We start from the raw sequence: 18,799 nt of genomic DNA on the forward strand, positions 1-18,799 counted from the left end.
GCTCTTATAAAAAGTAATCTTATAAGGGGTTAGAAAAAATGCCACAAATTATATTTTATATTAGGCAAGGTGTGGCAGATTTGAAAGGTTTGTTTTGATTTTAATTGAACTCAATTTTTATATATAATCCATTTAATTAAGAAATATATATATATATATACTGATTTCTCAGAATCTGATATTTTTTTGTAGGCTGCACCACATATCTACACAAACTCATTTGTTCAAGGTGTGCTCAACAGCCTTATCAAAAAGTCCAAGTCTTCTATGTTCCAAACACGAAGTTTGAAGGAACTCTTGTGGGGTTACAAAGATCCATTCTTGAGTTTGGTTCCATATCCTATAAGTACCACAGTTGGTGTGTTTTATCCTGTAAGTACCAAATATAAATGTTTGTTATATTTTTAAGTATGTAAATAAAATGTTAATGGGAAACATTTATAACTTCACATATTATTAGCTTTACTAGTTAATCTGTGAACATATCATTATTTTTAAAGTCAAAATCTTTCATGTTATCAGTTTTCATAGTGAATAATTACTTAATATGTTTGACTAATTTTACCTTAAAAATTAGTCAAATTTTATTCTTATAGAAAATTAAAAATTCACATGTAAAATTTGCATGTTGTATTTACTTTTAATTTTTCTAAAAAATCAAGGTTAATGTCTTTGTATACAAGTCAGACATAATAATCATATCTTTCCTCATTTTTAGAGCCTTAATCATATTAAAGTTTTGATGAATAAGTTACTGTGAATTTTCACTTGAGATACTCAGCAAGCTTCTCTTAGTGAGAATTGCCAGTGAACTTCGCAGAATGGCAGTTTAGTGATTCTTTTATATATATATATATAATTTATATGTATATATAATTCTTTTATATTTATAAAATTTATATATGTAATTCCTTTACATATATATATATATATATTAAATGTAGGTTTATTGGGAAACTACACTCAGGCAAGTTCACTGACCCCAAGGACTGAGGCCAGGGAAGTCTACATCTTCAGATAAAAGGAGTAGGGTGGGGGCAGGGAGAGAAAGAGAGAAGGGGATGCTCACAGAGAGAGCTGAGAGGAAGAAGAGAGAAGTCCAGCTTGGTGATTCCTGCTCTACTTAGTCTCAGCTTTAAGTTTTAGATTCCCAGCGTGATAAGAACGACACGGCTAACCCATGTCTCTTTTGATCGTTGTATACTGGACACTGGACAGCAGTGCTGCTTCAGTTCTTCCGTTCCTCATGACTAATGCTTCAGGTTACTCGTTGAATTCGTTAAACATTGACAGAGAAGCCTGAAGGAATTAAAGTCAATTATTATTTGGACAAAATCATTGCAGCTCCTTCTTTGGCTGAGAGATGTTTTTAATTCTGTTTGTATGATCTTGTTCATCTTAGTAACCACTACTAATGACTTCAGAATTTAGAGTATACTTAGGAATCTGTAGAAGCTTTGTTAAGTTTAACTCAGTGTGTCCTTACCTGAGAGCATGACAGCTGGATAACTCACAGCAATGCTGGAATGGTACCTATTAGCCTTGTTACTTATTTTCTTATATTTTGGGTGAGCATATAACACTTATTTGTGGTCAACCTTTATATTTTAACATTAAAATACTTTAAGTTCGAAATGTAAAACTCACATTGTGTCATATATCACAAATGATAAAAAAAATGATGCTGAATGATTGACCCCTTTTTGAAAAATGTGAAAGTAAGGTCATACGTGTTATGACAGAGTAAATAAATGTTGATCCATGAGTAATCTTTTATTCATATTTTTCAGTACAATAACACTGTAGATGGAGTTTATAAAGTTTTCAATGGAAAGGATAACATAAGCAAGGTTGCCATAATTGATACCTATAAAGGGAAAAGGTAAGGAACTCTGTGTGTGTGTGTGTGTGTGTGTGTGTGAGAGAGAGAGAGAGAGAGAGAGAGAGAGAGAGAGAGAGAGAGAGAGAGAGAGAGCCAGAGCAAGACAGCAAATAAAATAGATACAGAGGGTGAAAGACAGACAGACAGACAGATAGACAGGCAGGCAGACTAGGGTATTCTAATGTGCTATTAGTATTACTTTACTATTACAGTTAAGGCACAAGCATCAGCCTATAAAACAGACATGGCTAAAGGGAAATCTTAGCAACTTTTTTTTGCCAGACATTATACTCCTCATGGCACTGTCTTGTTCATAACCAACCTGATTTACAGTCGGCAGCATGAACATATGAAAACTTTGCCTTTATTCATAGCTTCTCTTAGAGAAATGCAGCATTAATTTTTTTCTCTGCAGCATGTCTAACACTACAGTTCATCCATACAATTAGGTGATAATGAGTTGAAACATCAAAAAGTCTATGAGGTAGGCAAACATTCTGCGTTTTAAAATGACCATATGAAAAAATTATACCTTAGAATAATCTTTTCCAAATGAGTCAAAGCAGGTGAGTGTTTAAAGTGAATTCGTACACCTTTTTAATTTTACTGCCATGCCAACTTTTCCTACTGATAGAAAATGAAATTAGTATTTCAAGGTAAATTAACATAATATACAATGTCACCTTTGAAAAGGTCAAAGAACACAATAGATTCATGAATCTATAATTTCCTGTATCTCCATTCCTGACAATTTATCTGGAAGAATACTAATTTTTGATATCAGTAAAATAGGAAGAAAACTAATAAGTATCAGAAGAAAAAGAATCTTTGAGGTTGTCAGATTGTGCATGCAGTTGATTTAGATGTATGTATCCTCATTAAGTATAACTAGCACCACTTCCTTTAAAAAGATTAATCAACAAGTGTATATGATATACTAGTAGACATTTTTAGGAATAGATGGCACTAGTGAATTTTTTTATTTCTTACTCAAATGATTAAAATATATTCATGGAGATTTAGTGCTAATATTTTTAATCTGGTCCATATATAATTATGCATAATTTAGATAATAAAAGGTGAATAAGTTCTGTCCCATTTTAATACTGGTTTCTGAGTTTCTAACATTACAAAACTGGGAAAAATGTAAAACATGTTAAAAGTACAATGAGGAAAAGTAAACATTAAATATTTACATATTTTGAATTCTACGAATCCACAGCCTTGATACTCAGCTTTCTTCTTCTTGTTGTTGTCCTTCTTCTGCTGCTTCTTCTTCTTCTTCTTCTTCTTCTTCTTCTTCTTCTTCTTCTTCTTCTTCTTCTTCTTCTTCTTCTTCTTCATCTTTTTCTTCCTCCTCCTCCTCCTCCTCTTCCTTCTTCTCCTTCTTCTCCTTTCCCCTCTCATTCTTCTTTTTTCTCCCACTTCTATGTGATGGGAAGCTCATGTCAGGAATGTCCTTAATACTTTTTTTCTATCAGGATGAACACTGAACAAGTTACCACATAATTGATTTCTCTCAAGGAAACCAATTCCAGCTTGGAGATCTACATCTCTCATATTTTCTTCCAGAACCATGTCTGTCAGAGTGCTTTCTAAGGAGCTTGGCATCTAGCTGCTTATGTTTATGGTCTGTCCTCTTCTGTTGCCCAGTATTTCCTTCATAGTGATAAGATTAGGGGATAAAACAAATATGGATTGAGTGAGGTTGAATAGTTACTAAACCTTTAGTGTCAACGCCTCTGTTCTGTACTGTGTTGAAGAAAGAAGTGTTTCAAGTTGAAAGAGTAATATGAGTATGGTGTTCTTGAAATGAGAGTATTTGTTTATCTTCTTTCTTTTATTCCTAAGGAATTTGTCCTATTGGGAAAGTTATTGCGACATGATTAATGGCACAGGTAAGAGTCTTTGTTGTAATAAACATAGTGAGAAAAACTTCACGTTTTCCCACAAATCTACCCCTCTTCTAGCCAAGAAAATCCAGGTTGAGGGGCTATGATTACCAGTCAGTATAATTCAGAGTCTATTTTTGGGTAGGTTGGGAATAGGATATGTCCTAAACGGGATAGGATTTTTCAGATTAACCATGGAAAATAAGCCTTGTTTCATTACAAGAACAGTTCTTCTTTGTAAAGTAACTCGCTTAGGGATTTGTCAGAATGTAGAGGTATAGTTATTAGTCAATTGTTGCTCAGTAGTAGACTGACAATGAAGACGTGAATAAATACAATTTCACAAAGGATAACCTACCCACCCCACCCCCAGTAAGAAGCAGAGCTTAGGTAGAAGCAACAAGGTTGGAGAGCAGAAGCAACCTATTTTGGACATGTTGGTCAGCATGAGGGAGAAAAGGAAAAAATAAAACAAGCTTAAATATATACTATAAGGAAGAATATATGCAAAAATGTGTTCTACATTAGATTTGGAATGCGAAGAAAATATCTTTGCTTTAGGATATAGTTAGGTAAGGGTTATTATTGTCCTTAATGAAAAACAAAGTACACACTGTTCTTCCATGTATGAATTATGGTTGTACAACACAATGGTAATCAGATACCATGAAGTAATCTAAATCAAAGAAAAGCCTTTAATTAGTAAGAAGCACATACATAATATTTACAAAGTAGGTGAGGGAATACATAATAGGAAAATGATATAATGCATATGATGAATGTTTAAATAGAAAGGAAGCCTGGGGCTACCTTTCCACAGGCACAATTGAGAAATGCAGGTTTATTTATGTTCTTTCTCACAGAGTAGAAAAGAAAGAGTGGTGACAATAATGTTTTCCAAGGTCACTTATCCAAATAAATTGTCAAATATTTCAATACTTTGTTATATAAGTCTAACACTCCTGTACTACGCTGTCCCTAAACAGTCATGAATGATGAATGCTTCATACTTAAGAACTCTGTTCTTGGTCTCAGGAACTGAAGAGAACAGAGCTTTGGGAATTTATTAGTGATAAGGACTGGAATGTGAGTAATGAAACCAGGGATCTAGAGGCACACTCCAGAGGAAATCGTAACAGAAAGAGAGATGAGTAACAAGGAGATGGTCCCTGTGAGAGGGACTCTCGATATGGGACTAGGAGGGGACAAATGAAAGTGAGACAAAGACGCTAACATGTGTCCATCATAATCTAAAATCGCATCTTCTTGTGGTTTGAAGCACATCCACTAAAAGGAATGATACACATTTAGAATGTTTGTTTTCAGAAAAGCATCTCTTGGGTAATGGGGAGATAATTTGGTTAGGAAATAGTATGATAAAAAGTATAAGAACCCAAGTTTTGGTCTTAGGAACCATGAATGGAAACATTAAACATGGTTAAGTGTAGTAGTAATTCTACAGTTGAGTAGGCTGAGATGGGTGGATACCTAGAGTTCCTTCACTGGCCTGCCCAGCCAGTAAGCTTCAGGTCCCAATAAGAGAAAATTAAAGATGGACATTACCTATAGTGCTATGTAGAAAGTTTCTCACTGGTCTCCACACATACATGACTGTGTAAACAAAAGAAAACTGTAACTCCACTAATAACTATTTTATATTTCTTGACTGTGGAAATTTGCAGATTTAATTATTCTCTATCTTCAGTGATGTTTCAAAAATAATTAAAGTGTTTGCAATATATAACCTTTTAGTTGATTAATCACTGGATGCTCAAGTGTAGACAAATGCCTACTGGTCTGGAAATTTTAAACTATCTAGTCCTCGAAATGAAAGAATCAAACATTGGTAACTAGAGCACTATAACTTTCTTGATTTTTTATTCATATAAGCATGAATGAAGAATAAAATTTAAAAAGTTAAAAAATAAAACTTTATGAGAAAAACACATGAACATGTAGTTGAATGATATACCAGAACATTTTACCCAAACACAACCAGTGGTGGTTCACTTTGGACATATTCATTAGTGGAACAGTGAAGAGTTATCTTCTCTGTGATAACTTCACTTCTTCAGTGTCTGCCATGAAAATTATACTGAAATTTGAATAAGCAATAAAATATCATAAGTATAAAAATATTTTAAGCATTTATGAGAAATTCTAGCAAGGAAAAAATTAAAAATTATTAAGTCTGATTAATATTAAATGCTAGAACAATGCTGATACACTAGGGATACTAAAAGCGTTTATGCCAAGAAAAGTGCCAAGCTGATAATAGGGTTGGACACATTCACAACTTTAGCAGTGGCTTTACTAGGGTTTTTTATTTCATAGCAGTAAATAGACATTGCATATATCTGTCAGTAATTTATGTAGTTTCCAGCCATGTGTGGTTTTTAGGAACTTGAATTATACCTGCAATTCTGGTTTCATTGTATTGCTGTGATACAACACTCTGATTTAGATCTACATGGGGAATAAAAGATGTATCTTATTTTTCTATTTTGCTACTGAGGAACTCAGAGCAGGTGCTAAAGGCAGGAACTATTTTTCAAAACTTTATGTGTGGATGCTGTTTGCTGGCTTGCTCTCAAGTTCGTGTTTAGGATCTTGCTTAGTTATCTTTCTCATATAGCCCAGGACCATCATCCTAGAAAATAGTAGTACTCACAGTGGGCTGGGCCCTCCTCCATTGAATAATAATCAAGACACTCTCTGTCTTAGACAGACAGTGTTCTATTCCTGTGAAGAGACACCAGGACCACAGCAATTTTTATAAAAGAGAGTATTTAATTGGAGCTTACTTACAGTAGCTGGGGTTTAGTTCATTATCATCATGGCATGATAGCACATAAGCAGACATGGATCTAGAGAGTAGCTGAGGGTTCTCCATCTGGATGGATACTAGGTCAGAAGTGTAAGACAACGGACCTACCTAGGGGTTTTGAAACCTGACTTCCTTGACACTCTTCCTCCAACAAGGCCACACCTACTAATTCCTTCTAAGCAGTGCCACTCCTTGATGACTGAACATTCAATTATAAGGCTACGGGGGCATTCGTATTCAAGCCACCATATTCCTCTCCTTGCACCCACAGAATGTAAAAGTATATTAAGTCCAACTATAAAAGCCCCAATACTCTATTCTAATCTCAATGCTGTTTAAGTTAAAACTTCAATGTCTCTTCTGAGATTAAAGTCAATCTCTCTCTTTATTGCCCCTTTTAAGCTTTTTATTGAATCTTCGTAAATTTCACACCATGTACCTCAGTCCCACTCATCTCCCACATCCCTCATACACACACTCCGTCCCTTGCAACCTCGACTTTTGGAAGTTGTAGTGTGCAACAGTGTATCCTGCCATGTAGCCTTTGAATTCCACACACTTTCTTTCCTTGCAAAAGTTCGTTGCAAATATACTCATTAGCCCGGTATGAAGCCTCTGACTTCTGATACGCTATCAACACTGGAACCTCACTAGGACTCATTTTGGATATCCTGTTGTTGTCCTATGTCGTGGAGATCCTGTGATTTTTGATCTGTAGGACGAGGACCTTCATGTATTCCAGGAGTTCGTTGATAGGGTAGATGCCAATGTGGGCTAATTCAAAACTCTAGATTTGAGCCTGAGAGGTGTCAAGGCCGGTTAGTCCTCCATCTCTCTTACTCTCACAACACAGGGCTGACTCATCTGCAACTGCCACAAATAGGGCGCGCTCTACCCTGCTGCCTAGGCAAGGTGCAGGGTTTGCTGTGCCAAGCATTACAGTTGGTAACTGACATGGCCAGTTCTGCCACTCTCATGACCAAAGCGTGAGCTCTCCCACCTGGCATAGAGGTGAAAGGATGAGGGCGTAGAGAAGTCTAGTCTGAGCCACATCTCAGCAGATATGAGGCAGAACAGGTTCCTGTGCTCATACCCTCGGGACCAGCTCACCTGCAACTCCCACATCCAGGGCCAGCTCTACTATGCTGCCCCGGCAAGATGCTGGGAACATTCTCCCAAGTGCTGCAGCTGGTGAGGACAGGGACAGCTCTTTATAAGTCCCTATAAAAGCAAAATAAAATAGCAGATCACATATTTCCTCCAAACAGGGACACCAATATGTTACTATTGCAAAGGGGAGGGGAGCATAAGGAGGAAACAGTGGACCAAAGCAAGACTGAGAACAGATGAGAAAACTCCAAATTTTGCATTTCCATGTCTGATGTCAAAGCGTACTTCAGACTGACTCCTATCAGCTTTGTTGCTAGTAACATACTTCTCTCCGGTTCTGCACCACACTGCAGTTCTCCTTGGACTTTGTCCCAGGTCTGGCATCTCCAACGTCTTGGCATCAGCAAGGCAAACCAAACTTCACTGTCACAGATTTATGCAATGCTTCTATAGGCCTTCATGCAGGGACAGCCCTGGTATATTCTTCACTTCAGCAAATTTGTTTATTTGCAAAAGATTTATAACTTTAACTCTAAAGCTAGAACCAGGAGATGACTGAAGCTGCCATGTTCTGCTGATTGCTGGACAAGAATTTGGCCCTCTATTTCAGTTAGGTTTTCTCAAATTTGGTAGTTGATGTTTTCCTTCACTGTGTGAGTTTTTCTGTACATGCTTTGCACAAGTTGGAAGTAAAGCTGGTTGAGTCTGTAGCTGAGGTCATCGCCCCCTTATTCCATTTAGCATCAGTCTTTTCCTTAAACTCTTAGTCTCCTTGATCACTGGACTTAACTCATTGCAATTTCTGGCGTTCTTTTTCTCCTCAAACTGAATTTGAGCATTTCCTCACTCCTTTTCAGAAGAGCTCTGCATAAGTGTTACCACTACAAACCACGTGACAAAATCTCCTTTGCCATTCCATAGCCTTTAAGCCAAAACTCTTCAATTTAGCCTTAATATATATGTGTGTGTGTATATATATATATATATATATATATATATATATATATATATACATATTCGAGAATGGCAGTGATCAGTCATAATCTTTGAAAAATATCACAGGAATGTCCTCTATGCCCACTTACTAATATTCTTTTCCTTTAAAATATCTTGAGTCAAGTCCCATAGTTCAAGTCCTCTTTAGCACCAGCTTCCGTGTTTCTACTGGCACGGTTCTGCTTGAAGCATTCACCTGCTTTTCTAGTCCAAAGTTCCAAAGTCCACATTTGACCAAAATGCAATCAAAGTGACACCCCACTCCCTTGCACCAAGATCTGTCTTAGTGAATATTCTATTGCTATAAAGAGGTAGCATGACCATGGCAAGTCTTATGGAAAAAAATTTTATTAGTTAGGCTTCTTGCAATTTCAGAGGTTTAGTCCATTGTTGTCTTGGAGGGGCGCATGACTGCTGGCTGACAGTGCAGGAGGCAGCAGGAAGAGAAAGACACTGGATCTGGCTTGGGTTTTGGAATCCTGAAAGCCCCCAGTGACCCACTTCTTCCAACAAGCCATACCTAATACCTTCCTCCCTGATGGCTAGCATTTAAATTTAATCTATGTGGTGATTCTTATTCAAATCATCTTACTCCCTTACATACATGCTCATGGGCCAATAGGATCTACGGAGCTCTTTAATGGAAGTTTTCTTCTCAAGTCACTTTAGGCTGTGTTGTATTGATAAAAATAGCTAGAATATCTGTTATGATTGAAATGATCTGTAAGAGTTCATATGTTATACATTAGCAATGAAAGATACTTTGATTATATGTTGAAAATGAAAACCTGTATGTCCTTGAGTAAATTAAATATACCTCTTATTTATTTTCTAAAAGTAATTATCCTACTAGGTAACTTTAAAATTTGTATGCAGTTTATGTTTTATTTCTTTTGACTATACTAGAAAGAGATTTACAGATTTTTTCTAGAATTCACATCACATAAAACTCTTGTCACTGGCTTGATTTTTAACAGATGCAGCCTCCTTTCCACCTTTTGTTGAGAAGTCTCGAACACTGAGGTTCTTTTCCTCTGACATTTGCAGGTAAGTTTCAAGAACGTAAATATTAGACTTTTCCCATTCCTGTCTTAAAACAAAAAAACGCGAAGCATAATTATGTCCACTATTTTTAAAAACTAGACAAATATTTCTCTTGATTTCTTAATTATAAATGTGACAAAATGGAATTTATATTTACTGATTCTTCCAAATTAGCTTACAGATTTCGACACTATAGTACAAACCATTTTCTTTGACATTTATGAGTAGTATTTATCATGTCTGCTGAGAAAGTTTCAAGATACAGAAAACAAGTGTAAACAACAGGATCTTATCTTTCTGAAGACATCCAAAGAAAATGACACATTTGTTACAGAGCTATGTTGAAGATCCACACAGTAAAATTTTTGAAATGGTGGGGTTGTGTATATATCCATGAGTACAACTACCTTCAATCTACAGTCTTATCCATGAAGATGAGATGATAGATTTATTGATTAGACATGCCAGAATGATTGCTGAGGACATTGATTTGTCACATAGGAGTAGCTGGAGAATCCTGAATGAGCTCTGACACAAAGAATTGCTCATAGTAGACACAGGGTAAATGATAGATATCTGATCCAAGCCCACCATGCACATAACCCACCAAGTGAGTGGTTCTTTCTCCCACTCCCCACCCCCAAGTAGTTCTTTCTTTAAGCTCTTTTGAAAGCTGAAAATGTCTAAATTGAGCACAAATGTATAACTTGATTAAGACACATAAATATTGTTAGATGGAAGAATTTAAGCATACAAACCTTCTCTGACATTTATCCCCCATGACAGTTCACATGTAGACTTGACCTTGAAAGATGTTTAAGAACTAAAGGATGTATATTGTAAACTTATGCTTTTAACCATGTTATGCCTTAAAATGTAAAAGCAGCATCAACGGTTTTCCCTTCGAATTAAAAAAGAGTTTAAAATTTTATGAGGAATGTGTGAACTTTTTATAACTTAGAGCAAGAATGTAAATTGATTCAAGCAAAAGGATCAGAATTCCAGAAGAGGACCTACTTCTCTAATATGAAGCTCTTTTCTTGAAACCCCATGTAGGTCCATCTATGCTGTGTTTGGATCTGAAGTGAACCTTAAAGGAATCCCCGTGTACAGATTTGTTCTTCCAGCCAACGCCTTTGCCTCCCCACTCCAGAACCCAGACAACCACTGTTTCTGCACTGAAAAAGTAATCTCAAATAACTGTACGTCGTATGGTGTGCTGGACATTGGCAAGTGCAAAGAAGGTGTGTAGATGTTCTCGTTCTCAAAGCTCATGTGAACTTGTATTTCTTACGCTTGAGGATTTTATTCTTTAATGTGTAACATGTAAAATTAGATAGGTCTAGATAACATTGTATTGTACAAAATATGCCATATTCAGAAGGATAAATATCACAAATATTTTCTTACCTGCAGAATATAAAGTGAAATCTATCTCTCCTCTCTCTCTCTCTCTCTCTCTCTCCCTCTCTCTTCTCTCTCTCTCCTCCCCCCCCCTCTCTCTCTCTCGCTCTCTCCTCTCTGTCTCTCTCTCTCTTTCTCTCTGTGGTCTTGAAACTACAATAGGGACCATAGTAGGAAAGGACGAGATCTTAAGCTAGAAAGAGTTAGTATTGAAATTCATGTGCAAAGAAAGCTTAGAGAAGGGCTGCTATTTGAATGAAAGAGTAGAGGAAAGAGAAGGAAATGGATGAATGAGAATAACGTATCTTCACACCTAATATAATATTAACCCATAACTCTTTTTATGGGACATTTAAAAAGAAAGAAAGCAATGCTCATGGGATGTAATCTTTAGTGGTAGCACATTCTGTTTTGTTTTATGTGTTTTTCCCATGCTTTCTTTCTGCTCTTTTTCCTGAAGCTACTGTTGTGTTCTAGTACTGTAAAATGGGCTTATTAGGAAAACCATACTGGCATTATGCCATGTTGTTTTAATGGTTACAGAGAAGGAAAAATTCCCAGTATTCAATGTTTTCTAATCATCTGCCATTATCATAGTGCCCCTGCCTCTAGAAAGCAGAGAATAAACTAAGCTGTTTGTGTGCCCCTACAGTAAGAAGGGAAAAGCACAGACCTCAGAGTCATCCTTGTCATCTTTGTATTCATCGTGGAATAATCATGATAAAGAAGAACAAACTACTGAGATACTCAGTGTACCAGTAGCACCACTCGATGATTGAACATGTTCCAATTGGGTTCAACAGTGAACATTAGAATTTTGGAAATTAGTGTGTGAAGAAACAGACAAGTGACTGTTTAATAAAATGTCACAGTTGTTTATGTTATTTTGCAGAATACTGACTGCATGTAATGCTCTTACTATCACCATTCCAGAAATGAGTGTATTTTAATCTACCAAAGGTTATCCTCTAACAAATGTTTTAAGTCATATGTGAGCTGTGCAGTAATGTACTTCCAATTGTCTTCAGGAAAGCCTGTGTACATTTCTCTTCCACATTTCCTACATGCAAGTCCTGATGTCTCAGAACCTATCGAAGGCTTGAATCCTAACGAAGATGAGCATAGGACATACTTGGATGTGGAACCCGTAAGTCATTATCTTACTGACTTAATTAATATTCTTCTAAGTTAAAATAATTGTCTTTGGATCATACCCTTAAGACCAGTGAAACTGTCAAGGAGAATAAAACTCATTTCTTCCTATTCTGATGTATGAATGGCATGAAATTTATTTTTGGTTTCAGCAAATGGAGCTTTATAAGGCTTTTCCTGGAACCAAGGAATTCTAATAATAAAAGTTAGTGTAATTGTCTATTATTATTATTATTATTATTATTATTATTATTATTATTATTATTATTAATGTAACTGGATTTGCTTTTGTAAGGAATCATTGCTATTGGAGATTAAAGCACATTGTGATTATATGTAAGTTTCAGACAAAATATATAACAAGAATAACATATAACAGTTGCTCTAGTACTACTATTAGCATTTAAATTACCTTGATAATTATCTTTTTGAACCTTTGAAAGGAGACTATGGATGTACTGAATAGTCTAATGCTTGCTAAGCAACCATGCTCTGGAACTGACCCTCAGCATCTGCGAGCTATGGACTTACACTTCTCCTTAAATAACAGATGATTGTAATACTGTTCTTTACTGATATGTGGGCTCTGAAGAAATAAATATTTGGACATATAGTTCAGCAACTACATGAACTGCGTTGCCCTTTTTGTATTGTTTTACTAATGTTCTTTCTTTCTGAACAAAATTGTGTTTATTTCACAATCTAAAGGAAACTATAGTTAGCTAAGACAAATTCTCTCACCATATTTATGTACATATACATGCATACATTATGTATATAGATACAATTGTGAGTATAAATGCAGGTAGAACATGACCACTTACGTACATTATTCATTTAAATACTCTAATTTTTCAGCATTAAGAATTCTTTCATTTTTAAATACAAAATTACTCTCTTTGAATAATAGAAAAGGCAAAATATGACTATTCTAAAGGAATGTTTTAGAAGTTTATAGTTATTTAAATTTCTTCTTTTCAGATAACTGGATTCACTCTACAGTTTGCAAAACGACTGCAGGTCAACATACTGGTCAAGCCAGCTAGAAAAATAGAGTGAGTTTCCCTAACAATGTTTTTTATTAACGCATTAGTAGCACTTTCTTATAAGATTGTGAGTAAATGAAGAAAAATGGAAAGAATGTTTTATGGTTTTTCATCTTTATGCTACTATGGAATTGTTAAATATCTGAGACATATTTTACTTGAAGGAGATTCAGATCTGATGGTTATTGTTATAGTATATTTTAACAGTTGGACACTGTTGAGGGCACTTCTTTTGTACCATATATCCAATTACTATTACTGTAACTTCTACGTCATGTACGTTTGTAGACTAAAATATGTACCTGTGATCCCATAAAATGTAATTAGAAATCTACATTAGATATGTGAATTGAGACTATGAGAGACATCTCCATTAAAATTGATTCATTGACTAGAACAAAATCAGAGAATTTAAGTGATATACATGAATAATTGATTTCCGATAGCTTATTTAATATAAGTGTGTTTTAGTTATGTATAAGCATACTCACAATTATTTTCGATATATATTATAGAGCACTGAAGAATCTGAAGAGACCTTACATTGTACCTATACTGTGGCTAAATGAGGTTAGTGCTTCATTATTCATTAAAATAATTTTTACATAAAATGATTTTGTTACTTAAAATGATGCTGCAGCAGTTGGTGGGAGAGTGTGGGTGTGTGGGGGAGCACTCTCATACAGGCAAAGGTGAGGCGGAAGAATAGTATAGGAGGAGGGGTTGGTGGATGGGTAACCAGGAAGGGGGAGTATCATTTAAGATGCAAAGTGGAATAATCATTAAAAATAAAAATAAAAGATAAATAAAAGGAGGTATAGTACAGATAATATATATGTACTCTAATATAATGTAATTACACTGCCTGTACATATGCTTGTACACTTTGATATATCTATTAGAAAGAAAGCTAAATTACATAGAACTGTTTGTAAAATTTTATGGTTTCTTTTTCAGACAGACATATATTTTTACATGTTTACTTGTATGCAAGAAACATACACATATGTAATAGCGCAGAATTCATGACTCATTGAGTGTAACCGTGACAATAAAAACCAATTATTCCTAATCAGGGCAGGTTAGACTAGACTCATAATCCTATCGCCTGGTAAACTGTCTTGCTGTAAGCTACTAAATTCATTAGTCACAGAATTAGAAAATGCAATGCATAAACCTTCAAAGGAAGTACAGCCTTTGACCTTTGCCCTTTCTCCCTGACACTGGGAAACAATTGGAAAGTTGTGAAATAGTTCAAAGAATCTGAAAGATCAAATGGATGCACATGCACTGCCGAGCTCTAGGCAGCCTGATCAAAGTGGGAAGGGAGTGACTTCGCACATCAGCATGTGCAGTAGGTCAACTTAGGACAGGAAGTGAATTTTGCTGCCTTACTGACACAGGTAGATGACACCTATGCGAATGTTAAAAGGAGAGAATGGCATAAAGTTATTTTGTTTTATTAATTTAGCAAAATAACATTAATGGTTATCTTGGTTGCAGACTGGGACCATCGGCGATGAGAAAGCAGAAATGTTCAGAAACCAAGTGACCGGGAAAATAAAGCTCCTGGGCCTGGTTGAGATGGTCTTACTTGGTGTTGGAGTAGTGATGTTTGTTGCTTTTATGATTTCATACTGTGCTTGCAGATCTAAGAATGGAAAATAAGTAAGTGCACATCAAAGTATGTATCATCTCATCAAAGTATGTTTTCATCTCATCAAGAAGGGATTATACATGAAAGCACAAATATTATACATTTCTGCACGTGTTTAGCCAGCTATAACGCCTTAATATATCCCTATTTTTGATGTTATTGTTGTAAAGTAAATTAAGAAGCAAATGATGATTGAAATCATTACCACAGGGAAATGAGTACAAGTATAATTTTTGTCCCAACTTAGACTTGCTAATTTCTTTTATTTTAAAAATTATTAAAATTAAACCTTATAAAAATTATAATTATAAAAATTTTAGTAGATAGAAATTTATAAGAGCAAGATGTAGATGTAGCAATGTATAGATTTCGATTAACAGAGGCAAAAGAAATTAGTACCATAAACCCTGGGTGGATGCTTGTAGATGCTAGCCTTTCTTATTCCCAAGTAGAGCTTAATAGCATGACATGCTGATGATGAATTAAAAGTCATTGTCTGAGAATTAGAATAAAAAATTACAAGATAATAGTATAATTAATTGACTGAGTCACTCAGTTTAGAGAGAAAGTATGGAATTGTGGATAATACGTAAGAGTCTTGGCTAAATTGTACAGGGTGTTTTACATAGTAATGCCCACTGTGGCTAGATATCAATATCCATGTTTCTCTATATGAACAGAAAGGGAAGCTTAGCATTCTTCCCCTAGCCTAAGTGGAAATAAACTTTGAAATATAAATCTCCAATCCTGTTAGAAAAATTGATGAGGAGAAAATGCTTGGTTTGAAATTGTATTCTACTTAAGCCAAAAATTAACCATAATCTGTGTCTTGCAGAAATTTTGATTTTAGTCCCAATAACTGATATTAAACACATACTGATAATGCTAAATATTTTACATGAATTATCACATCACCGCTATATAACTCTCCAGTAACCTGGAGTAAATAGTATGGATTCCCTGGAGACATTCTATAAAATTAGAACAAATGTCACATTGTCCATGTTGAAGTCTAAGATAACCATGTCAATGTTTTCTAAAGTAATGTGGAAGTTAGCTAACAGTATTTATTCTATGGGAGTTGAGCATCTTTATGGTGTGGAAGAAGCAACTCAATGTTTTGTTCTGGATCATTTGTTTCACTCTAAAATTCTTTTGAGCGCCATGTGTTTAAAATGTTAACAAGACATATGAACAATGTAATGCATAAAATAAGAGTCAGAGACATGGCAGTTGGTTATGAGCACCATTGCTCTTCCAAATGACCCTTTCCCAGCAGGTAGCTGCTAACTCCAGTACCACGTGTTGGCCTCCACGGTCATTGACACATACATGACGATGGACAGAGAGACATGGAGGCAAAATACCCATGCATATAGAATGAGAACTTCTCAATCTATTGTATGAAAGACATTTATTTTCAATAATATATGAGAAAAATGTCCCCTCCAAAGTTAAAATACTTTAATATTTCTCATTAGCCCATCAGTGTTATAATGGAACACATGTGTACACATATCAATATCATAGATTAAACAGAATATCCATTGGAAAGGTATCAAATCCCTGCTCAAATACAAAGGCGTGCCTATATAAGTTATTGTTTTATTTAGTTAGATGAATAACTTCATATTGTTTAATGATCCTTGAATATAAGGTTTCTTAGGTTTATATAGTACTAATTGATAACAGAATTAAAAGCTCTTAGTGTCTACATCACTGTGTCTATTTAATTCATGCATTCCACAGTTTTAAAGACAGAAATATCACCTCTTAAAGACCATGCTTTCAAAAAACAGATTCTTCCTTGGCAATAAATTAACTCTACTAGACTTACAATTATGAGACTCAGGTTTGCTGAAACAATCTTTTTGTAATATGTTAAAATTTATGTCTCTGAGAAAACGTGTGCACTATCTTAAGGGGGGTTGGATGTACAAAATGGAATTAGGTAGCACGCTAGGGAGAAAGTGACTTCTGCTGGGGAGACTAAAGTAAGCTCAGTTGAAAGCTGTCCATGTATATCCCTTCATGGAAAGCAGTCTTGATTGTATGAGGGTCCTCAGTAGCCAATTTAATTGACTACCCTCCCTGCTTTCAATATGCTTAGCTCTTGGTAGTAAGGATGTAGCTTTCTATGTGTCCTTCTTGAGGAGGAACATGTATCTCCCTTATAATGAAACTGAAAGATGACTTCTCTCTTTAGCATGAGATACTGTGGTGCATAACTGAAACTATCATATCTCGATACAATATGATATGTAAGGTGTGATATATGTGATATAAGGCTATTTTGCCTGTTTATTATCTCACTGCTCTCTGATTGGTAATGTCTCTTCTGTTTACAGGTAGTGGATGAGCCTACATTATGCACTAGCTACATTTTTGGTAAAACCAATCTCCAAAACGAAGACTTAAGACATGCTTGTTTTTATAAAACACACCTATCTGTAGTTGAAGAAACGGTGGTGTGCGCGCTCTCTCTCTTATTGCAGATATATATTTATTTATATATTGCAATAAGCCACAGCATATTTCGAAAAGATTAATATGTCACTAAGCCTATATTTTTTAATAAAATCTTGTATTTTGTTAAGTCCATCATCTGCAACTGAGTGGACATCAATTTCTGCAGAACTAATTATCTTTTTTGGTTCTGATTTACTGATTTTTTTTCCTGTTGGCAAATTTCAAGAATGTATATATTCTAAGAAACGCTTTGTTCCTCATCGAAGTAAACTGTTATCATGTCTGGGGTGGCCCTTTCATTTATAGCAAATGTTCCTTGTGACTGTCAGCACATGATATGTCATAAGGATTATATCATTTTAAAGATTTAAGGATGAAAAATGAACAATTCACATATGAACCATTGTTGATATATTGTTTAATCCTCTCCCTCTCTGGTGTCCTTGGCAACAACAAGGCCAGGTATCACAGATACTTTTTTCTTTTTACTTTCTTACACAGAGCTTATATGTTCTGTTCCTCGCCATGAAATGAACTATTTTTAGCACATTTTAGCTCTTTATTTTAAGTATGTTGTCAAGTTCCATGCTGCCTAGCTCTTTTGAAAACTGAGTAGGTTTTTCTCTTTCTGCTCAGCCGCAACTAATGTAACTTCAGAGAGCTGTTATAGTGTTAAAAGATGTAATTTATAATAAATGGATTATGATATAGAATCTTAAAAAAGCTAGAATTGGCTTTAAATATGTATTTGTGGTAATATATTCTGCTTTTATAATCACCCAGAAATAACTGGTTTCTAACATTAAAGATGTTCTTAAATTCAAACGTTTTGTCCAGTTACTGTTGTATCAAAATATGTTTTATTATTATTATTATTATTATTATTATTATTATTATTATTATTTGTGGAAGTATTTTATCTGAAGTCTTACATCATTCTGAATCATTTAACCTGACTTCTCTGTCTTAATCCAATTGGAAATGGAGGTTTGGCTTTAATTTTATAGCAAGAACATAAGAGTGAAGGCTAACGTCTTTCCAGGACACAGTGATAATTGCTTTGCTTCCTTTAGCAGAGTAACCTATTTCAAAGAATATTAGTCCTAGTAGATTCTAGTATAGAAGACAAAATGAAAGCAAACATTTGTGTTGTATACATAGAAAAAGAAAGGAAAAGGAACTCTCTTGTCTAGATATAAAACTTATCAAAAACAGCATGACAGTTTGGGGCAGAACTGCTGGGTCAATGGTTAGAAGTGCTTGAGGTTTCTACAGCAGACCTGAGTTTGGTTCTCAGCTCCTATATGTCTGCTCACAGCC

The 18,799-nt window shown here is 35.1% G+C and overlaps 1 protein-coding gene across 15 annotated transcripts in view; it reads left to right on the forward strand.

Moving 5' to 3' along the window:
* Cd36 (CD36 molecule) overlaps positions 1 to 18,304 on the forward strand; it is a 93,055-nt gene extending 74,751 nt beyond the window's left edge. For all 15 annotated transcript variants that reach the window (XM_039107196.2, XM_039107194.2, XM_063285673.1 and 12 more), the window contains 10 exons: positions 193 to 372; positions 1,791 to 1,882; positions 3,734 to 3,780; positions 9,685 to 9,754; positions 10,808 to 10,995; positions 12,184 to 12,302; positions 13,289 to 13,362; positions 13,869 to 13,923; positions 14,857 to 15,021; positions 17,359 to 18,304. In XM_039107196.2, the coding sequence (XP_038963124.1) occupies positions 193 to 372; positions 1,791 to 1,882; positions 3,734 to 3,780; positions 9,685 to 9,754; positions 10,808 to 10,995; positions 12,184 to 12,302; positions 13,289 to 13,362; positions 13,869 to 13,923; positions 14,857 to 15,021 (990 nt within the window). In that variant the 3' untranslated portion in view covers positions 17,359 to 18,304. The remainder of the gene's footprint in view (positions 1 to 192; positions 373 to 1,790; positions 1,883 to 3,733; positions 3,781 to 9,684; positions 9,755 to 10,807; positions 10,996 to 12,183; positions 12,303 to 13,288; positions 13,363 to 13,868; positions 13,924 to 14,856; positions 15,022 to 17,358) is intronic.
* Positions 18,305 to 18,799: the final 495 nt, after the last annotated feature.

This window comes from Rattus norvegicus, chromosome 4 (genome assembly GCF_036323735.1).
Source record: "Rattus norvegicus strain BN/NHsdMcwi chromosome 4, GRCr8, whole genome shotgun sequence".
NCBI lineage: Eukaryota > Metazoa > Chordata > Mammalia > Rodentia > Muridae > Rattus > Rattus norvegicus.